The 19,280-nt window shown below is 41.5% G+C and overlaps 3 protein-coding genes across 7 annotated transcripts in view; 1 reads left to right on the top strand and 2 right to left on the bottom strand.

The window, feature by feature from the left end:
• AFF4 (ALF transcription elongation factor 4) overlaps positions 1 to 10,030 on the top strand; it is a 90,734-nt gene extending 80,704 nt beyond the window's left edge. For all 5 annotated transcript variants that reach the window (XM_074381554.1, XM_074381560.1, XM_074381558.1 and 2 more), the window contains 3 exons: positions 155 to 198; positions 2,030 to 2,250; positions 3,946 to 10,030. In XM_074381554.1, coding sequence (XP_074237655.1) covers positions 155 to 198; positions 2,030 to 2,250; positions 3,946 to 4,073 — 393 coding nt within the window. In that variant the 3' untranslated portion in view covers positions 4,074 to 10,030. The remainder of the gene's footprint in view (positions 1 to 154; positions 199 to 2,029; positions 2,251 to 3,945) is intronic.
• A 711-nt stretch (positions 10,031 to 10,741) lies between these two features.
• LEAP2 (liver enriched antimicrobial peptide 2) lies at positions 10,742 to 11,898 on the bottom strand. The gene is made up of 3 exons (XM_010338783.3): positions 11,694 to 11,898; positions 11,352 to 11,491; positions 10,742 to 11,035 (listed from the first exon to the last, which is right to left on the bottom strand). The coding sequence occupies exons 1-3, from the start codon at positions 11,748 to 11,750 to the stop codon at positions 10,999 to 11,001; spliced, it is 234 nt and encodes a 77-aa protein (XP_010337085.1). The 5' UTR covers positions 11,751 to 11,898; the 3' UTR covers positions 10,742 to 10,998.
• A 6,257-nt stretch (positions 11,899 to 18,155) lies between these two features.
• On the bottom strand, positions 18,156 to 19,237 carry UQCRQ (ubiquinol-cytochrome c reductase complex III subunit VII). Its single transcript, XM_010338801.3, has 3 exons — positions 19,148 to 19,237; positions 18,787 to 18,953; positions 18,156 to 18,355 (listed from the first exon to the last, which is right to left on the bottom strand). Exons 2-3 carry the CDS (start codon positions 18,938 to 18,940, stop codon positions 18,261 to 18,263), a joined length of 249 nt encoding a protein of 82 aa, XP_010337103.1. The 5' UTR covers positions 18,941 to 18,953; positions 19,148 to 19,237; the 3' UTR covers positions 18,156 to 18,260.
• Positions 19,238 to 19,280: the final 43 nt, after the last annotated feature.

The following is a 19,280-nucleotide window of genomic DNA, read 5'->3' on the forward strand; positions in this document are numbered from 1 at the left end:
CACACATGCATGCACACACGCATGTATATTTGTTGTCTTAAACTTTTAAAGCTCCTTAAGATCAACTCTGGCCCAATGCTTTCAGATATATTTAGAACTTTATAAAGTAGTGGTAGTTTTTGCTGTTGTTAAGTATATTTTACTTTTTCCACAGAATTCTTACAATAATTCTCAAGCACCATCGCCTGGTTTGGGAAGGTAGGTGAAATTGTATTATGTAAAATTTGTGGCAAATTAATAAAAGTAAAATGAGGCCAGGCATGGTGGCTCACACCTATAATCTCAGCGCTTTGGGAGGCCAAGGCGGGTGGATCACCTGAGATTAGGAGTTCAAGACCAGCCTGGCCAACATGGTGAAACCCTGTCTTTTAAAAATAAATAAATAAAAGTAAAATGAGTTCGGTCCAATTTCTACAAAATGGAAAGATGATTACTTTTTAAATAAGTAAAACTCTCTCTGATAAAATATTTTTAGAAGTTAGAATTTTTTCTCTGTATTTTTTGTGAATTGGAAATATGAATGAACATAATCATGAAGATTAGATATGAGACATTTCACCTGCAGAAATCTGCGTTTTTACTAGCACGCAATCCTTTTCACAGTTTCGTTTCCATAGTTACTTGGACTTATCACAGTGGGCTTATCTTTAGCCAAATCTTGGCACTGTCAGAATTTAGTAACAGTGACATGATTGTGATTTCTTCTCCATCCCCACATCACTCTCATCTCACCCATCTCTCAAAGGATGAAAAACACCATGGAACCTTTTTTATTTTGTTTATCTGTTCAGTTATTATGTTTATATGAATTGACATTCTGTCTTTGCCTGTATGTATTTTCTTACATAAGTTTATAATGTTAAAAGTGCAGATAAAAATACAAACAAGCCAGGTAAGGTGGCTTATGCTTGTAATCCCAGCACTTTGAGAGGCCAAGGCGGGTAGATCACAAGATTAGGAGTTTGAGACCAGCCAGGCCAGCATGGTGAAACCCTCACCTCTACTAAAAATACAAAAAATTAGTATTAATAATTTATGATTAAAAATTTAAAAATTTATGATTTTCCCCCAACTTTTGATTTTTCCTTTCTTTCAGTGTGTGATCATAGTCTTGAACATTTCACAAATTTTAGTACTCCTGAAAGGAACCTGCCAGATTTCAACATGCCTGTTTTCTAAGAAATATTTAATTGGCAGGAAGCTTGGATGATTGCAGTTGCTTGAGAGAGCTGTACCTCTTTGTCAGCTGAGTAATTTGGTTAAACTAGGAAAGTGTCAGAAATTATGAAGTTCAATAAAAGATGTTCCCATCTTCTACCACAGTTTTTTAGGTTAAATGTGAATTCCACCAAACTTTGTACAAAACAGTATGAAAAGTACGTAATTATATTCCTGAATAGATGGAAAATGTTGAGCAGAGAGTAAGAGGATCTGGCTTTTAAGTCTTTGAACTGTCACAAGGTATATGACTTCTTCAGTTATCTTCCATCTCTTGTTGTTTTGTTGTCATTCATTATAACAAAAGGTATAGATTCTAAGATAATAAGATTATGAGTTGCAAGGTTATAATACTTATTTAGAAGAAATTGTAGTTCTCTGCAAACCCCTCTAGTTTAAGAGAATGTTGGCTGGGCGTGGTGGCTCACGCCTGTAATCCTAGCACTTTGGAAGGCCAAGGTGGGTGGATCATGAGGTCAGGAGATCGAGACCATCCTGGCTAACATGGTGAAACCCTATCTCTACTAAAAATATTTTAAAAATTAGCTGGGCATGGTGGCAGGCGCCTGTAATCCCAGCTCCTCAGGAGGCTGAGGCAGAAAATTGCTTGAACCCAGGAGGTGGAGGTTGCAGTGAGCCAAGATCATGCCACTGCACTCCAGCCTGGGTGACAGAGCGAGACTGTCTTAAAAAAAAAAAAAAAAAGAATGTTTATATTTTTAAATGCTTTCATGTAGAAAGAGCTAGTAGTACTTGATTTTATAATGTTCACCATGTCCATATGAACAAGCTTCCTATTTCTGTTGTATAGCAAAGCTGTGGGGATGCCTTCCCCTGTTTCTCCAAAGCTGTCACCAGGCAATTCAGGAAATTACTCATCTGGGGCCAGTAGTGCTTCTGCAAGTGGTTCTTCAGTGACCATTCCACAGAAGATCCACCAGATGGCAGCCAGCTATGTTCAGGTCACATCCAACTTCCTCTATGCCACCGAAATTTGGGACCAAGCTGAACAGCTTTCCAAAGAGCAAAAAGGTAGGTTGCTTTCTGAATAACTTCGAGGGATGGAATTGTTAAAAGGAACGGTTACAATAAACTGAAAATAGTTCTTGGTCTAAGATAAATGTGCCTCTATTCTAGCACATTAAATGCAGCTCATACCATAAAAGTAATAAAATATATGTCCTACTCTATGATACTTAACAGTAAGTTTGGCAGTAGGCATAGGATTACATCCAAACATCTGTACATCTAAGAAGTTTAATGTATAAGAAAGCATATTCATACTGGATTTTTAGGTTTATTGGAAGAAACCCATGAAATAAAAGAGACTAGGAAATGAATAGAATTCTTAACATTCTTTAAAATTAGGTTGGTTGAGGCTTTGACCCTTAAAAGTTTCTTATTTCCCAAACTAAGGATATTGAGAATTATAAAGTCTTTGAAGAACTTAGTGGAAAGTACTGTATAAACACCATTTTATTTTAGTAGATGTTATTAACAAATATGTGCTTGCAGCTTCTCTTTAGGCAGATTCTTTGTGGAGAAACACTATATTAGCCGGTCAATCAAGTGTCCTTTTGTCACAGAGTACATTTAAATACTTACAGTATGAACAGTTAATCAGATGAAAATGAAAGATTCCTATTCGTAAGAGAGGTAATGGTGAGAGAAAAGTAAAAGTGGAATCCCAACCTTTTTTTTTTTTTTTTTGGGAGACAGGGTTTTACTCTGTCACCCAGGCTGGAGTGCAGTGGCACAGTCACAGCTCACTGCAGCCTCTACCACTTGGGCTCAAGCGATCCTCCTTCCTCAGCCTCTTGAGTAGCTGGGACTGCAGATGGGTGCCACCATACCCAGCTAATTTTTCTACTTTTTGTAGAGACAAGCTCTCATTATGTTGCCCAGGGTGGGAATCCCAATATATAACAAAAGTTGTATTTATAAAAATACTATTTGTGGCCGGGCATGGTGGCTCATGCTTGTAATCTCAGCACTTTGGGAGCCCAAAGTGGGTGGATCACCCAAGGTCAGGAGTTAGAGACCAGCCTGGCCAACATGGTGAAACTCCATCTCTACTAAAAAAATATGAAATTTTTTTGTATTTTACATTTGGCTGAGGCAGGAGAATCGCTTGGACCCAGGAGACAGGGGTTGCAGTGAGCCAAGATTGCACCAGCCTGGGCAACAGAGGGAGACTCCTTCTTAAAAAAACAATAAATGAATAAAAACATAGGGTAGTTACCAGTTGATTCATGGCATATGATTCTAGCTGAAAGTTTGATACAGTCTTAAGTGTCTAACCTCACAGAGGCTGCTACAGGAAACATACAAAGAACATCTTCCTTTTTGTATCACTTGCTTCTTATACAAAAACAATACACAAAATGTTTTGCATAATCAGTAGCACATTGTGGCCCTAGGTCTTCATTTTAATAATATTTACTGCATAATAGCCCTTTATCATTTCCATTTGTGGAATCCTGCGTATACATATAACACTTAATTTTTGACCATACATTCTGTTTAAAATGTGCATGACCTAGGGAACAACTATAACTTGAGAGACTGTGGAATGATTTGCTCTAAAACATGGACAGTAATCATTTTAGTGTGGGAGGAGGTATTTTTTCAGTTTATATGAATGCTGTTTTATAATCTCTACTCAAAATTTTAAAGCAGTGATTCAAAGGAGTATATATCATTTAATGAATATTTTTGGTTTTCCAGAATTCTTTGCTGAACTGGATAAAGTAATGGGTCCTCTCATCTTTAATGCAAGCATCATGACAGATCTAGTTCGTTACACCCGGCAGGGACTGCACTGGCTTCGCCAGGATGCCAAGTTGATATCTTGAACTGAACACATTCTCGTTGCCTCTGATTTTCTCCACAACACTGTGTCACATCACGAAGGAAAACTGCCATAACATACCACCTAGTCGACACTAAGAATGAGGAATAGTTTTCTCCTCGTTGGTTCATGTGTTGTTGTTTTTTATAGTCCAAAGCCATCATGTCAGTTGGCCCCTTTAATATTTCCAATGTGAAAAATTATTTAAATGCTTTTAAATCTGCAGCACATTGATAAGATGGTTTCCATGAGCTATAAGATTGAAATTCCAGTTGCAATTCATAACTAATGAATTGAAATTTTATTTATTTTAATTTTTTTTAAGTTCCCAGACTGGGGCTAGTTTAAGACTTAGTTTGTTGAATATTTAGCATAAATTTAATGTAGACATTTTTATTTATATACATTGGGAGCTTTATTACCTAATGTCTTTTTGTGGTAGCTGTTCTAAGAGTAAGAATTGGTTCATCTAAAATAAGGACATATTCTTTCTATACCTACTACCTGATAATTGAAATGATAACTCCCATTTTATTATTGTGGAATTTACAGTTAGTATTAAGGATATTCTTCTATACATGAAAAATCACTTAAATGTGAGAGAATGGCATTCTACATGTATGTAATATGAAATGTGTCTGATTTGGTATGCATTATTTCAAAAACTGTGAATGTGTGTTAATAACACTACAGCAATCACAAGGTGACTATAACTTGCATTTAATGCATTACAAAAGAGGGTGGGCAAACTTTCTAGAAGAAGCATTTCATGTTAAAGGTTTTCATAAAAGGACAATCCTGAACTTTATGGATTTTATTAAAACCATATGTTCTTTTTTGTTGCTAATCATTTGACACTTAATCAAAACAGAATAAGTACTGAGGGTTGCTGCCTATGTGTCTTTGATAATCTTTGATGGTTAGAGTTATTTTTCAGATTTTTTCCCCCTCATACTGAATTGTGATGCTCTGATATGAGCATGCAGTGACTGATACGGAAATAGGCTGGAGGTTTGGTGTGTGCTTTTGCTATACAACTTACAGTTCTAATGCCTGATGTAGAGATGATGAATTTCTTCTTTTTAAACCTATCTTATGTTTACTCCTTTTGTATTATGAAGGCCCTCTTCAATGATGTATGTTTCTGATGGAATCAGAAAATTTCACTCTAGACAAGTGTACCTAACTTGTTCAGTGTGAGCTCTCGGGATGGGGAGGGGGCCAGGGGTAGAGCTTAAGAAGCCGGCTCTGTAAGAGTTGTATATCAAAGTACCTTCTGCTACAAGGTGCATATAGAAGTCAAAGGTAAGAAATGTACCCTCTGTACTTTATTTTTCATGCCCCTATCATGTTTGGTGTGCCTTAAATCTTACCTTTAAATGAAGACTATGGATTGTTTACAAATGAAGTTTTACACTAGGACCAGATCGTCCATACATGATTGGTCTTCTACAATAATAATGTTAAATTCTCTTTCATTTTAAATCTTTCTTTAGGGTCACAGAAAGATTAGTTCTTTGAGAAAAGCTATTGCTTTGGTACATGACTTAGTCTGACCAATTGGGTAATGCTGCTTTGAAAAATAGTTTGTCCCTCTCCCCATTCCAAAAATGAATCTCTCTAGTCAGAAAAAAAAAGATTATCCTACTATTTGTAGATGATTGCTAAGGCCTGAAATAGGAAAGTGGAACGAAGGGATAGAAAAGCTTCAAGTCCCGTGGTGCAGTGAATCCTTTGAGTTTGAGTCTTTTTTACACTTAGTTCTGAAGGTGAACTTACATTGTCCTTGTGGCCTCATATTTATAGAGCTTCTTAACTGTTTTGTACCTCAGATTGTTTTTAGATATCATTGAAGATTGAGATGTACAAATTATGTTGAATTTAACCCGTTTCCCTTGGAGAAATTGCCTCTGATATGTTTCTAACTTAATCTTAGTGTGTTCTAGGAACAGTTTTCCATAAGAGGACAACTTCTCAGCGATCATGATAGTTCTTTAGTAAGAAATAGTGGTTGTTAATCAAGTACATGTATGTCTTGTCCTTCTCTGACTTCTCTGACTCCGATTCCTTAACTCGCAGTATTGTCTTAGAAATGGAAAAAGTATCCTCTGGGCTTTCAGACTTTCAGCAACAATAGCCAGTGGGATACCTCTAAGTTCTAGTGTGTTCTAGTCTCTTGTATGTCCTGAAAGGCAGCAGGAGCATTTCTGGGGTCACACTGATTATTTTGTTAAAGCAGAGTTTCCTGCATGGTTTATGGTGCTGCTCTAATATTTTCTCTTTAAACTGTGTTAATTTTTGGAGAATGACTTTTTCAATCTTTTCATTGTGGAGGGTTTTTCCCACAAGGTTGTAATGGGCAATGAATAGAAATCCTATCGTAAATGATTGAATATTCAGTGTCATAGTGTGTGGAAATACTCCCTTTCCTTCACATCTGTCTTCTTAGATGTTCTGTCTGTCATCATCTGCTCCGGCACATACTTTGGACTCCTTTACAGGTGACCATTCCTCCCTCCTCAATAGGTGTCCTCAGTATTTTCTAACCATTTAAAACTGAATTTGACAAGTGGCTAAAAACTTAAGTCTGAGACTTGTACTTAACATGTGGTTAATTATAGAAATAACAACTATTTTAACAATTACTCTCTTGATTGCTCTTTATGACCACACTTGTATGCCAGGAGGCAGCAGCCTATACAGCATTGGACTCTTTGCAAGCAACCAACGAACCAATTGCAATGGATGCAGTTGTCACAGTAGTCTTGCCTGAGCCAGACTGGGCTGGGCTATGGGGAGCATTCTCCTTCAGGGGAGTTTCCACAGCTCAGCCCAGGCTCCAGTCTGGTTAGAGAGCATCCAGCCCATTCCTTGCCTCAGTGCCACCTTTTTCTGGGCAAGTGCTTTATACACAGTGAGTACTTCAGATACACTTACAGCCGTAGCTGCCGAAGAGTGGAGAAGGTTGACCACCATTGATTTAATTCTCTAGTGTGAAAGCAATTTAGAGCAGTGTGTGCACGAACCCACAGATGTCTGTGTTTCTGGGAGCTCTCGCAGTGGTGGATTCATAGGCACCTGGGCTGCACTTTGAGTGACACACTTGTGGCTTTATTAGATTCACTGGTTTTTAAAAAATTGTTGTTCGTTTCTTTTCATTAAAGATTTAATCAGCCAGATCAGGCAGCATCATTTTGTGTTTAATGACAGAAACTTTGGTACATTTTTTCATGAATGAGCTTGCATTCTGAAGCAAGAGCCTACAAAAGGCACCTGTTATAAATGCAAGTTCTGGCTCTAGAGGCCAGTACTCTGTGGAGTTTCAGAGCAGCCAGTGATTGTTCCAATCAGTGATGCCTAGTTATATAGAGGAAGGGTACACTGTGCACTCTTCTAGGTGTAAGGGTATGCAACTTTGGATCTTAAAATTATGTACACATACACACTTTATATATATGTATGTATGTATGTATGAAAACATGAAATTAGTTTGTCAAAAATGTGTGTGTTTAGTATTTTAGCTTAGTGCAACTATTTCCACATTATTTATTAAATTGATCTAAGACACTTTCTTGTTGACACCTTGAATATTAATGTTCAAGGGTGCAATGTGTATTCCTTTAGATTGTTAAAGTTTAATTACTATGATTTGTAGTAAATTAACTTTTAAAATGTATTTGAGCACTTCTGTAGTGTAATAGGGCTCTTACAGGGTGGGAAAGATTTTAATTTTCCAGTTGCTAATTGAACAGTATGGCCTCATTATATATTTTGATTTATAGGAGTTTGTGTCTGGGTCCCAGGAACATCTTCTGGGGATGACTGTTAGGCAGCTTGTGATGATGTTTTTTTTTAAAAAAAAACCTAAGTAACTTGGGGAGCCAGAGCATTTGAAACCCATATAGACACCTATCATACCTATATATCCCCTAATACATGGAACATAAATTTTATTTCAACTTTATTCATTAATGTGTTGAAGAGGCAGGCTTTTTTCCAGTAATAATATTGCACATCTAAGGTTGCTATTCAGTAAAATTAATAGAAGAGATCATTATTGAATGCCTTGGAATATGTAGTGACGAGGCCAAATTGTTCATGTTTGTGAGCATGTCTTTCAGATACTCACTAATGGAGAAATTCATTTTAGACCTCTAGGCTGGGTGCAGTGGCTCATGCCCGTAGTCACAGCACTTTGGGAGGCTGAGGTGGGTGGATGAAGGTGGAGATCAAGACCATCCTGGCTAACACGGTGAAACCCCGTCTCTACTAAAAATACAAAAATTAGCCAGGTATGGTGACACGTGCCTATAGTCCCAGCTACTCGGGAGACTGAGGCAGGAGAATAATTGCTTGCACTTGGGAGGTGGAGGTAGCAGTGAGCTGAGATTGTGCCATTGCACTCCAGCCTGGGCAACAGAGCAAGACTGTCTCAAAAAAAGTAAATAAAATAAAATAAACCTCTAGACCCCAAAACCAAGTTAGCAAGCAATAAAAAGTAAATTATTAATAGTAAAGTGGATGCTGGTCTTACAAAGCTCCTATTCACATGAACCCAAAGGTTAATTAAAAGAACTTGCTGTCTCCAGAAAAGGGAATGGAAATAATAACTATATATCTTCTTTTCATGTAATTTGGTCACAGAATAAGGTATTCGAGTTAAGTCTAATCCAAGTCTTAGAGATCTTTAAGTATCTTAAAATAGCAGCCTAAGTAGTCATCATGTAAAGAAGTTGACTTTCAGGAATGTCAGCATTGACCTCTCCTTGCCACTGTTACTCAGCTAAGCATAACTTGCCATTCTTAAAAAAAAAAAAAAAAAAGCTCTCTAAATGAACGTGGAAAAAAAGCTCCCACCCAGAAATTCTAGTAATACTCAGTTTTGACCTCTTACTGCTTCCATGTGGGATTTCTTTTCAGCTTTTAACCATTAGCATTCTCTACCTGCTATGTTCCTCTCTGGAAAATATCAATTTGGAAATGCTGCCTTTCAAATCAATGCCATGATTATCCGTATTGTTGAGTTTGTTGTTGCTGTTCCAGAAGTGTCCCCATTTTACAACTTTATGCACACACCTGGCAAATCATTGACATGAGCATTCAACAGTACTGGGATGGGCGGGGTGGGGGGTGGGGGGCTCACCAACAGAACTGGCCCAGCTGACATTGCCTGAAAAGGCACCATCTTTGAGGGCCAGTTGTGGGGTTGGTAAGCACAGTTATGAAAATTTCTATCTAACCTCCGTTTTGAATGGTTTTAAGAAATTTTGTATATGGAGGATGGAAATGCTTATATATTTATTGAAAATCCTTTTATTTGAAATTAAAATTATTTGGTAAATAATTGTTTGATATTTTGGGAGGGTTTTGGAGGGGTGGTAATTTCACTGATAAATTAAAAGTCTGTTGATTTTGCAGAAAGGTACTGTTAGTGACTGATAGGATGCCTTTGTTTTGTACATGATCCAAATCTTTGTTTTACATTTCTTTTATTCAAAATATTTAGGCATCTGACATTTTCAACCAAAATTTTAATTATATACTGTGATTTTTATTTGTTGCAATACATTAAAATTTCAGAGGTACTTTGGGGCTCAAAAGCTAGGATTTCTAAGTCAGTATGTGCATTTCACATGATAAAGCTGTTAATGGTGAGCAAAGTATTATATACTAACTAGATTTTTCCACATCTGTATAGTATATTATATGTATTTTGTGGTATTGAGAGTATAGAAAGTTTAGAGTGTCAAACATGCGTTTAATGTGTATTTTTAAACAAATTTATGGCAATTAAAATATTTGGAGACAAGGGTATCACATTTCAATTTGTAAAGATCTTTTTAACTCTACTGTGTCATTAAGATGCTTTGTACAATGCCAAACCATAGCTGGAGAAACTAAGTTTAATAAATATCAAATAGATTTTCTGTATTAAAGTTAATGAACACTGTGCTCTTTATACTTCTTCAGCTCTGAGCCCTTTTCATGCAATTCGTGTTTTGTGTCTTCAGGTCTGTTACTACAAAGTCTATTCCTGCCAGCTTGAGGTCTCATTTTCTGATTACAGAAATTCTGAACTTGCTGGCCATGGGTCGTTGTGCTTATGTCAAAATTTACCGTGTCCCAGCAGAAATCTTAAGTCCCTTTTGGTGCTTTTGGTGGCTTGGGCTTTTACTGCTTTATTAAACTAGATTTTTCTTTTTGTTCTCCCTTACATTCAGACAGTCATAGACAAACTTGGGTGTTTGTCTTAGATGGCAAGTGCCAAGCTTGACCATCTTTTTTTTTTTTGACACAGAGTCTCGCTCTGTCACCCAGGCTGAAGTGCAGTGGCGTGATCTCGGCGCACTGCAACCTCCACCTCCCAGGTTCAAGTGATTCTCCTGCCTCAGCCTCACAAGCTTGACTGTCTTTGACACCTCCCTGAAGAGTTATCATGGAGTGAAGGGATCTAGGGCTACAACTTAGGAACTTGTCAAAGCTGATTACATAGCTGTTGCTAAACTTTTGCCTTTAATCTACCATTGTGTTCTTTATAAGATTCTTGAAAAAATGTTAACTCTAACCACACTTTGCAAATCGAGAAGTTAACACGTTATTGGGTAGTGCTCTTTTTTACTGTAGTATACAAAGTGAATCCTTTTTCCCTCCAAAGCTTGAATTCCAGACTGCTAAAATTTCAATTGGAGACATTTAATAGTATCCATAGAAAAATAAACTCTAAAGTGACAAGTTTAGTTATGCTTATCCATATATCAACATTCTAAGAAGAAATGGAGACCAATTTAAAGCATACATCTGCCTTTAAATATTAAAAATACAAGATTGCTTCACTTGTATGTCTCCAGCCAAAATGCAGTTAATCAATATTCCATAGAACGGAGCATTGTCAGAGTTGACTGCTATCCTTTCTTCCCCTGGTAGGTACTTCATTCCTGAGCCACACTTAAGGAACAACGTCTTTTTCTAGGGGAAAAGAAAAGGCAGTTTTTAAGACTGAGTCTAGGAGTGACCAGGGCCACCTCTGTTGCATTTCCCTCTTCTCTTGTTCTATTTAGTCTCAAGAAAGACTGAAGAATGGAAAGTCACCAATCTTTCATGGTACCCATGTGGAGCTGTTCTTGGCTCCTAACTCCTAAGGGATTTTCCATGGAGCTCCCAGTGTCAGCCCAAAACTCCTCCAGCCCAGCTTTATTCTTAGGTTTATGTGTCCCTGCATCACTCCTCTGCCCAGCTTCCCAGGGCTCTCTGGCCCAGTCCTGCTCCTAGGTTCGTGGCGTACCTGCATAGCCTTGTGATACACTCAGAATCATCCCGGCAGGAGGCTCCAATAGGTCTGAGGGAAACCCCTCTCCAAAATGGGGTCATTCTCCGTGGCCTTCTCTTTGCTGAACTCACTTCTGGTATTGGGGAGCCATTTATCTGTAGAGCAAAGACATCCAGACATGGAAGTGTTGACACCCTGCCGCACACCTTGGAAGAATGATCATTCCCCAGATGCTGTAGACTCAGAACAGAGGAACCATTCCTCAGGACTGAGTCTGGCTTTCAAGTTCCACTTACAGTTCCACCACCACTATCATCTCCACACTCCACACACACACACATATCCGTCCCTCCTTACCTGGCCCAACAGTAACAAGAAGATCATGAGCACAGCACAAAGTTTGAGGTGCCACATCTTGACAGAGACAGGATGTTAGAGCCTGAAAGCCAGGGACAGTTCCTCCTTCCTTTTATAGACTCACATTGACTCTTGCATTGTTACTGGGTGAGATGGGGGCAAAGTTTATATTTGTAATCAGAATCAATTTAATAAGTTAATGTCTACCAGAGGAATGTGCCCAAGGGCCACCTTTCAGGCACATTGTATTTACTGATCCCTCATCTGGACTTTGAGTGATTGTGTTGCTGGCATGGACCCTTTCGCCCATTTTACCAAAGTCAGCACTGCCCCTCCTTCCCTTTGAAAGCCACGTGAAACCATTGAGGGAGATCAGGCAACTAGCCACATTTCTATTCCAAAATAGCTCAGTGAGATCACTCCCAATAAAAATAGAATTCCAATAATGAAGTCTTCAGAAATAATGTTGACCCCCTTCAGCCTTGTCTAGGAAAGAAGAACTGATCTGTTGTGTACAGGCAATTAGGATAAGGCCTTTATCTCCTTTCTATGGGAGGATGCTTCAGGAAGGTCTGCAGTTCCCCACCTCTCCACTTGCTTAGATGAACTATCACCCGAATCTGCACCAATTCATCTCACTAGTAGAATGAAGACCTAGGTATGGAAATTTCAAAGTCTGGCTTCCTGCCCTCTCAGGGTAATGGCTGGATGTGAGAATTATTTGGACCACAGGTGAATTGAATAATTACAGGTTTCTTTTTGTCTTTAAGCACATGTAGATGAGGAAGTAACAAGATCTCCTAAAGCAGAGGGAGAACTTGTGTAGTGACTATATTAAAAGCCTTGAATTATGGGCTTTCTTTCCAGTAGTTGAGTGAGGCCTTTCTTTCCGGCTGCTTCAGGGCAGCAGGCACAGGGATGAGATACCTCCAAAGCCCAAAGCATTCATCAGTTTAAGTAGGAACTGCTGTCGATTTCTAGACGAAGGGAGTGCTCTACTGAGACAAAGGGAGGACATGTATCTAAACCGTGAGTAGTTCCGGGTACCTGTGAAATGGCATGGACATTTTAAGTTTGAGCAGAAAGGTGTGAATTTTGAGTAAGGAGATTCATTGGACTTTAGATCTTTCTATGACCTGGGAGGATAATAAGCTTAAGACAAATACAACAAATTCTATCTGCCAGGCATTGCACTGAAAACTTGGCTAATACCTCTTCCCAAGGCCTTTCTCATCTTCGTAGGTTGGGTGTTTGGATAAGAATCTGCTTGTTCCTTTACCCCAGGAAAAAGAGGAGATGCACAATAGCTGAAGGTATTAAAGGATGGCCACTGGCCCTGCTATCAGGCAGATGGAGCTTCTTGCCAAGGGAGAAGCAGATGGTTTGATGGACCTCCGAGCTGGAATTGGGCAGGATGTGACCACAGATCTGACTGTCCTGGTTTTAGTCCTCTCAGAATCATGGAGCCAAGCCTTGAGTGGGATGTCACTGTTCGCACCTTAGTAACATTGAGAAAAGACCTATATACTAACTAACCAGTTTAGACAAGTTAGCTGCTCTCTCCCTTCATCCCTGAGCTTGGATACTGGATGATCCCAGCTAGGGGCCTAACTGGGAACTTTTGTGGGGTGGGGAAGTGGCTATGTGTGCTGACCTAATGAACATTGGGTAAGAACACAAATGTGATTAGATAAGCAAAAGACTGAACAACGTAATGTCCTAGAGCCAGTTGGGTCTGTGGACTCAGTGCCAGCCTCCCCTTCACCAGTCTAGAGTGACGTGCCAAACGGGATTTGGAAACTGCTCATCCAAAAGATGAGTAATTACTCTAATTCTCCATTTCTGCCTTCCTGTACTTCAAACAGGATCAAACTAGCCTGTTGTGTTAATTTGTAAAGCCGATAACATCATCAAGGAAAGAGCTTAAAGCCCTTGGCCCTCTCTGTGTAGGGTGAAAAGACTTCATCCTCATGAGTGTGGCAACACTGCAGAGGCCTTTGGTTCAAGCCTCTATGTTCTATGCCGCCCTCTCCCCAAAAGAGGAAACCATTAGTTACTGTCTGTGGAAGGGGAATGTATTTCAACATATATCTACATGAACTCTGTAGTTGTTTTAGTTACGTATGGAGCAAAAATCAAACACAAAGCAACATCCAGGCAGCACTTAGCTGAATTGACAGCATTTGTCCACAGCCATCCCATACTTGAGAGACTGTGAAGGCCTCTTCTTGAAATTAAAAAAAAATTCATGGACTCTACAATCAATTATTTTGCTCAGCGAATATACACATAACTACATAACTATATGCACCTTCCTCCCATAGGAAGGCCTAAGTAGGCTTTAACAGTTTCAGCTGTAAGAAGATAGAATGTTTGGCTGGGAAGCAGTAGCCTGGGGTCTAGAGTGCAACTGCCCATAAGCCAGCCCTTCCCCTCTTTGGGCTTTAGTCTCCTGTTCTTTCACTTTGGGGGTTCAAACGATTAATTTACAAGAAAATGAGACAAGCAGATTTGATAGCTGAGAGCTTGGTAACTCTGGATACAACTCTACAGAGATTGTATGATTCTGAGGCAAATGCCTAGGATGAAATAGGAGAAAGAGGGTGTAGATACGTGAGCAGCTGCTTGAAACACATTCCAGGTAAATCAGTAGGAGTTGGCAGTAATTGGAAACTTTTTTTGCTGTCCCTAACCAGAAGGTACCCAATAAAAGATGAAAGACCCTGAAATAGAAAAACTTTTCCAGGTAAAATTTCAACAATGGGTCAAAGTGTATTTGCTTTTTTGCTGGCTGGAACTGGCATAGACTTTTGGGCCTACCCTAAGCCTGCATTTTGAGGACTGTTGGCAAACTAAAAGAGCAAGGGCATTCCTTTCACCAGACTCTGCAGCCCGTAGATAAAAGCACTTGTGGGGACAGGAACATTTGGAGAAAGAAAGGTTAAATGGAGCAAGTGGTTGTGCCAGAGTAGCAAGTAAAGGCTCAACACCCAGGGCCGGAGGCTCTGGATGGGCTGCTGGCACTGAAGCCCACAGCAGCTGTCCTCTCTTAAAAAGGCTTTACTCAGATCCTCCTCAGGATTTCTGCAAATAGAATGTCCCCTAAAATGATCCCAGATGATGTATAGGAGCACTAAGCTGCTAAAACTCACCACTTTCCACACACCTAATACCTCAGCACACCCGCCACACAGGTGAGATCCATGCCCCCAGACTTAGAGAGGGAAGCCCCTTGGTGAGACATAGGCGTAAAGCAGATTAGTTTCATGCAAAGCAGAAGCTCCACACATCACAGGACTAACGGCAGAGTCATCTCAGTAGAGCATTCCTGGAATAAAAAGGAGGCTCGGTGCCTGGTTTAGGCTGAGAAAAGGGGTTTGGATCTTTTGAGCTGGTCTCTCCAAAGAAGTCAAAGAACCAGGGAGAAATAGTCTAAGTGTAGGAAGGCAAGCAAGACGGGAGAGGGTGGCTGTCTACTTTGGAGGCTTGGGGCAAACATCAGGGGGTGAAAGACATTAACGGCCTCCCAAAGCAGTGGTCCTTTCCTGGGCCGTGAATTTTTTGAAGCTATTCAAGGTAAGTAAGGGTCCAGTTTCCTCAGTCTGTGACCCAAATATGTTACAAGACCTGGGAATAAACCTGGACCGAGAGGCAAACGGGAAAATTGGTCTGTCTTTCGGGGGTGGAAGAGTAACTTGGTTATCCTGTGTTAACCCTGTACCACTTTGCCAGACATTTGTCATTCATTTCACCATCACCACACCCCAAGAACTTTATATTAATAGTTCCATTTTATGGGCGAGAAACTTAGGCTCATGAAGGCAGGTTTCTTGCCTATATCACACAATGAGGAAGTGATGGGCTAAGAGGATAAGCCCAAGACTCAACCTTCTCCCCATATCCTGCCTCAGTGTAGTTTATCTTTTAGGTTTTGTTTGAAGTCTTGCTCTGCCACCCAAGCTGGAGTGTGGTGGCACAATCTCTGCTCACTGAAACCACCACCACCTGGGTTCAAGTGATTCTGCCTCAGCCTCCTAAGTAGCTGGGATTACAAGTTTGCACCACTACACTCAGCTAATTTTTGTATTTTTAGGAGAGAGATGGGGTTTCACCATGTTGGCCAGGCTGGTCTCAAACTCCTGACCACAAGTGATCCACCCACTTCAGCCTCTCAAAGTGCTGGGATTACAGGCATGAGCCACCGAATCCAGCCGTGTTTTGAAGTATCTTTTGATTGTTAAAAGGCAATAGCAGTAATTAGGATAATAAACATACAGTCTGAGCCAGAGTAGAAGTTGCTGCTAGCAGAAGTGTCTTTAGAAGAGTTTCTGTAAACAGATCTCAGATCTCGTATTATGTACTGTACTGACTGAGCTATGACAACTCACCGTATTCCACATAACCACTACCCCAGGTAAGATCCGTGCCCCCAAGCTTAGAGAAGCCTCTCTGAGGGACTAGAGCAGGCGTCCCCAAACTACGGCCCACGGGCCGCATGCAGCCCCCTGAGGCCATTTATCCGGCCCCCTGCCGAACTTCAGGAAGGGGCACCTCTTTCATTGGTGGTCAATGAGAGGAGCACAGGACGTGGCAGCCCTCCAACGGTCTGAGGGACAGTGAACTGGCCCCCTGTGTAAAAAGTTTGGGAACACCTGGACTAGAGGCATAAAACTGCCAACCACATCTACCCCCACCATCTCCTGGTGGGCGAAGAGAAAATGGTATCTTTTCTACCAAAAAAAAGAATGTAAGCGCTCTAGACCAGGGGTTAACTTTTTTTTCATAAAGAGCCAGAGTCATATTTGAGGCTTTATGAACCAGGTATGGTTTAAAAAACTGTTGGCTCCCTGACACAGAAACAGAAAACTTCTGTGGAGGCCAAGAGATCACCTCATCCGTTTTGTAGCTGGCATCCCCTCAGGCTAAGGCCTGCCTTAGCAGGAAAGGGAGTAGAGCAAGCTTGTCCAACCTGCAGCCCGTGGGCAGCATCTGACCCAACAAAAATTGAGTTTTCTTAAAACATTGAGTTTTTAGGCCGGGCGCGGTGGCTCAAGCCTGTAATCCCAGCACTTTGGGAGGCCGAGGCGGGTGGATCACGAGGTCGAGAGATCGAGACCATTCTGGTCAACATGGTGAAACCCCGTCTCTACTAAAAAAAAATACAAAAAAAAATTAGCTGGGCATGGTGGCACGTGCCTGCAATTCCAGCTACTCAGGAGGCTGAGGCAGGAGAATTGCCTGAACCCAGGAGGCGGAGGTTGCGGTGAGCCGAGATCGCGCCGTTGCACTCCAGCCTGGGTAACAAGCGCGAAACTCCGTCTCAAAAAAAAAAAAAAACACTGAGTTTTTGTAATTTTTTTAAAGCTCATCAACTGTCATAGTATATTTTGTGTATGACTCAGGGAAGCTGAAAGATCGGACGCCCCAGAATTAAAGCATAGCTTTAAGAGCATCATCACTTTAGTGCAAGACACCACCATTCACTGCTGTATACTTTCTGGCAAATTACTTAATCTCTGTGACTGTTTCCTCATCTGCAAAAAGAGGATAACACACCAAGTGTGCCTGTGAGGTTTCACAGTTCATTTGTGTGGATAAGGAGAGTACTCGAAGCTGGGCTTTCAGTGGCTCAGACCTGTAATCCCAGCACTTTGCGACACTGAGGCAGGCAGATCACCTAAGGTCAGGAGTTCCAGACCAGCCTGGCCAACATGGTGACACCCTGTCTCTACTAAAAATACAAAAAATTAGCCAGGTGTGGTGGCCTGCACCTATAATCCCAGCTACTTGGGAGGCTGAGGCAAGAGAATTGCTGGAACCCAGGAGGCAGAGGTGACAGTGAGCGGAGATTGCACCACTGCACTCCAGCCTGGGAGACAGAGCAAGACTCTTAGCTCAAAAAAAAAAAAAAAAAACATCAGCCAGGCACAGTGGCTCACGCCTGTCATTCCAGCACTTTGGGAGGCTGAGGCGGACAGATCACCTGAGGTCGGGAGTTTGAGACCAGCTTGACCAACATGGAGAAACCCCTCCTGTACGAAAAATACAAAAAATTAGCTAGGCGTGGTGGCACATGCCTGTAATCCCAGCTACTCGGGAGGCTGAGGCAGGAGAAAGGCTTGAACCCTGGAGTCAGAGGTTGCAGTGGGCCAAGATTGCGCTATTGCACTCCACCCTGGGCAAGAAGAGTGAAACTCCCTCTCAAAAAAAAAAAAAAAAAAAAAAAGTGTACCAGAAATATAGTAATTACAATATAGTTACTAGACTTTATTGTTGTGGCAGCAGAGGGCCAAGAACCAGCACTTCCCACAGCCCATGTCACCCACAAACGGTTAGCTGCAGCTACTTTCTTGTAGATTACGGAACGAAAGGCGAGCCCTGCTCACACAGGGTCACACAGGATTCTGTGTGTGATTAGGGGTCACACGGGATTCTGTTCACAAAAATGTAAAATCACAACAGTGCAGATCATAGGAAGTTTACTATGTCTTTAAGAGACTACAATGCAGACTCCTCTTCCAGAGAAAGGTCTTTCAGAGTCAGGGAACTGTCATTCGTATGCGTTGCTCATTTGTCATTTTCGTAGTCAGCCGGATTCTTCCTCTTGGATCTCTCAAACTCTTCAGTCCCCCATGTGTAGAGAAGATAAAACCCTATAAACGCTTTAAAAACCAAGAGAGCACACATGTAAGACATAGAGGGAAAAAAAGGTCTTAGTCCTCTTGTTTAAAGTATACACTTCCGTAGTTCTTAGCATATCCACGGCCGTGCAACTATCATCACTATCTGCTGCATGTTTTACAAAGCATTTCACCACTGGTAAGAACTGGATAAAGAAAACCTCAGAGGAACATGCTGGAACCACCCGAGTGACCCTGAGCCAGTCATTTCAGTTCTGTAACTCAGTTTTCCCCGTTTAAGATGGGGAGGATAATATGACCAGCTTAAGGGCAGTCACAAATATTCAACGAGAAAGGTGTGTACTACAAATCACAGAGCGCCTGCCCGACCGCCAGTGCTCAGAGGAGAGCCGCAGTGACAGCTACTGCTGCTGGGGTCCAGCCTCCCGCCCCCGCAGGCCCTGGGCACTCACGCGGCACCACGCGAAGGAAAGACTCCCGAGTGCGGCGCACCACGTTGGGGACTCCTTTAGAGAAGACGTTCGGGAAGGCGCGCTGCTCGAAAGGTGACAAGCTGTAGGAGATCACATGCCGCATTCGCGTCAGATTCCCAAACTGGAGGCCCATGGTGGCGGCGGCCCTGCAGGACCAAGGGCAGACGGGCGCTTGGCTCGCTTTCGCGAAGCGCCGCAGTCCCCGCGGGGGTCTGTCCCCAACCCCAGACGCCTGCCCCTGCACTCCTTATCCTTCCCCAGCCCAGGGAGGGGGGCACCCTTAGCCTCCCAGTGTCCACTAACACAACACAACCAAACGCAACTCACGCGCTGGACTCACCGACCCCACTGCAGTCACCGATTCGGTGGACTCGTTCGTCACTTCCGGTAAGACCGGAAGCCGCTCTTGGAGGACGTGAGGTCGCTTCTGGGAGATACCATTTTCCTGCTGTCTCTAGGGGGTGACGCCTTTG

The sequence above is a fragment of the Saimiri boliviensis genome, chromosome 1, assembly GCF_048565385.1.
Source record: "Saimiri boliviensis isolate mSaiBol1 chromosome 1, mSaiBol1.pri, whole genome shotgun sequence".
In the NCBI taxonomy this organism is placed as follows: Eukaryota; Metazoa; Chordata; class Mammalia; order Primates; family Cebidae; genus Saimiri; species Saimiri boliviensis.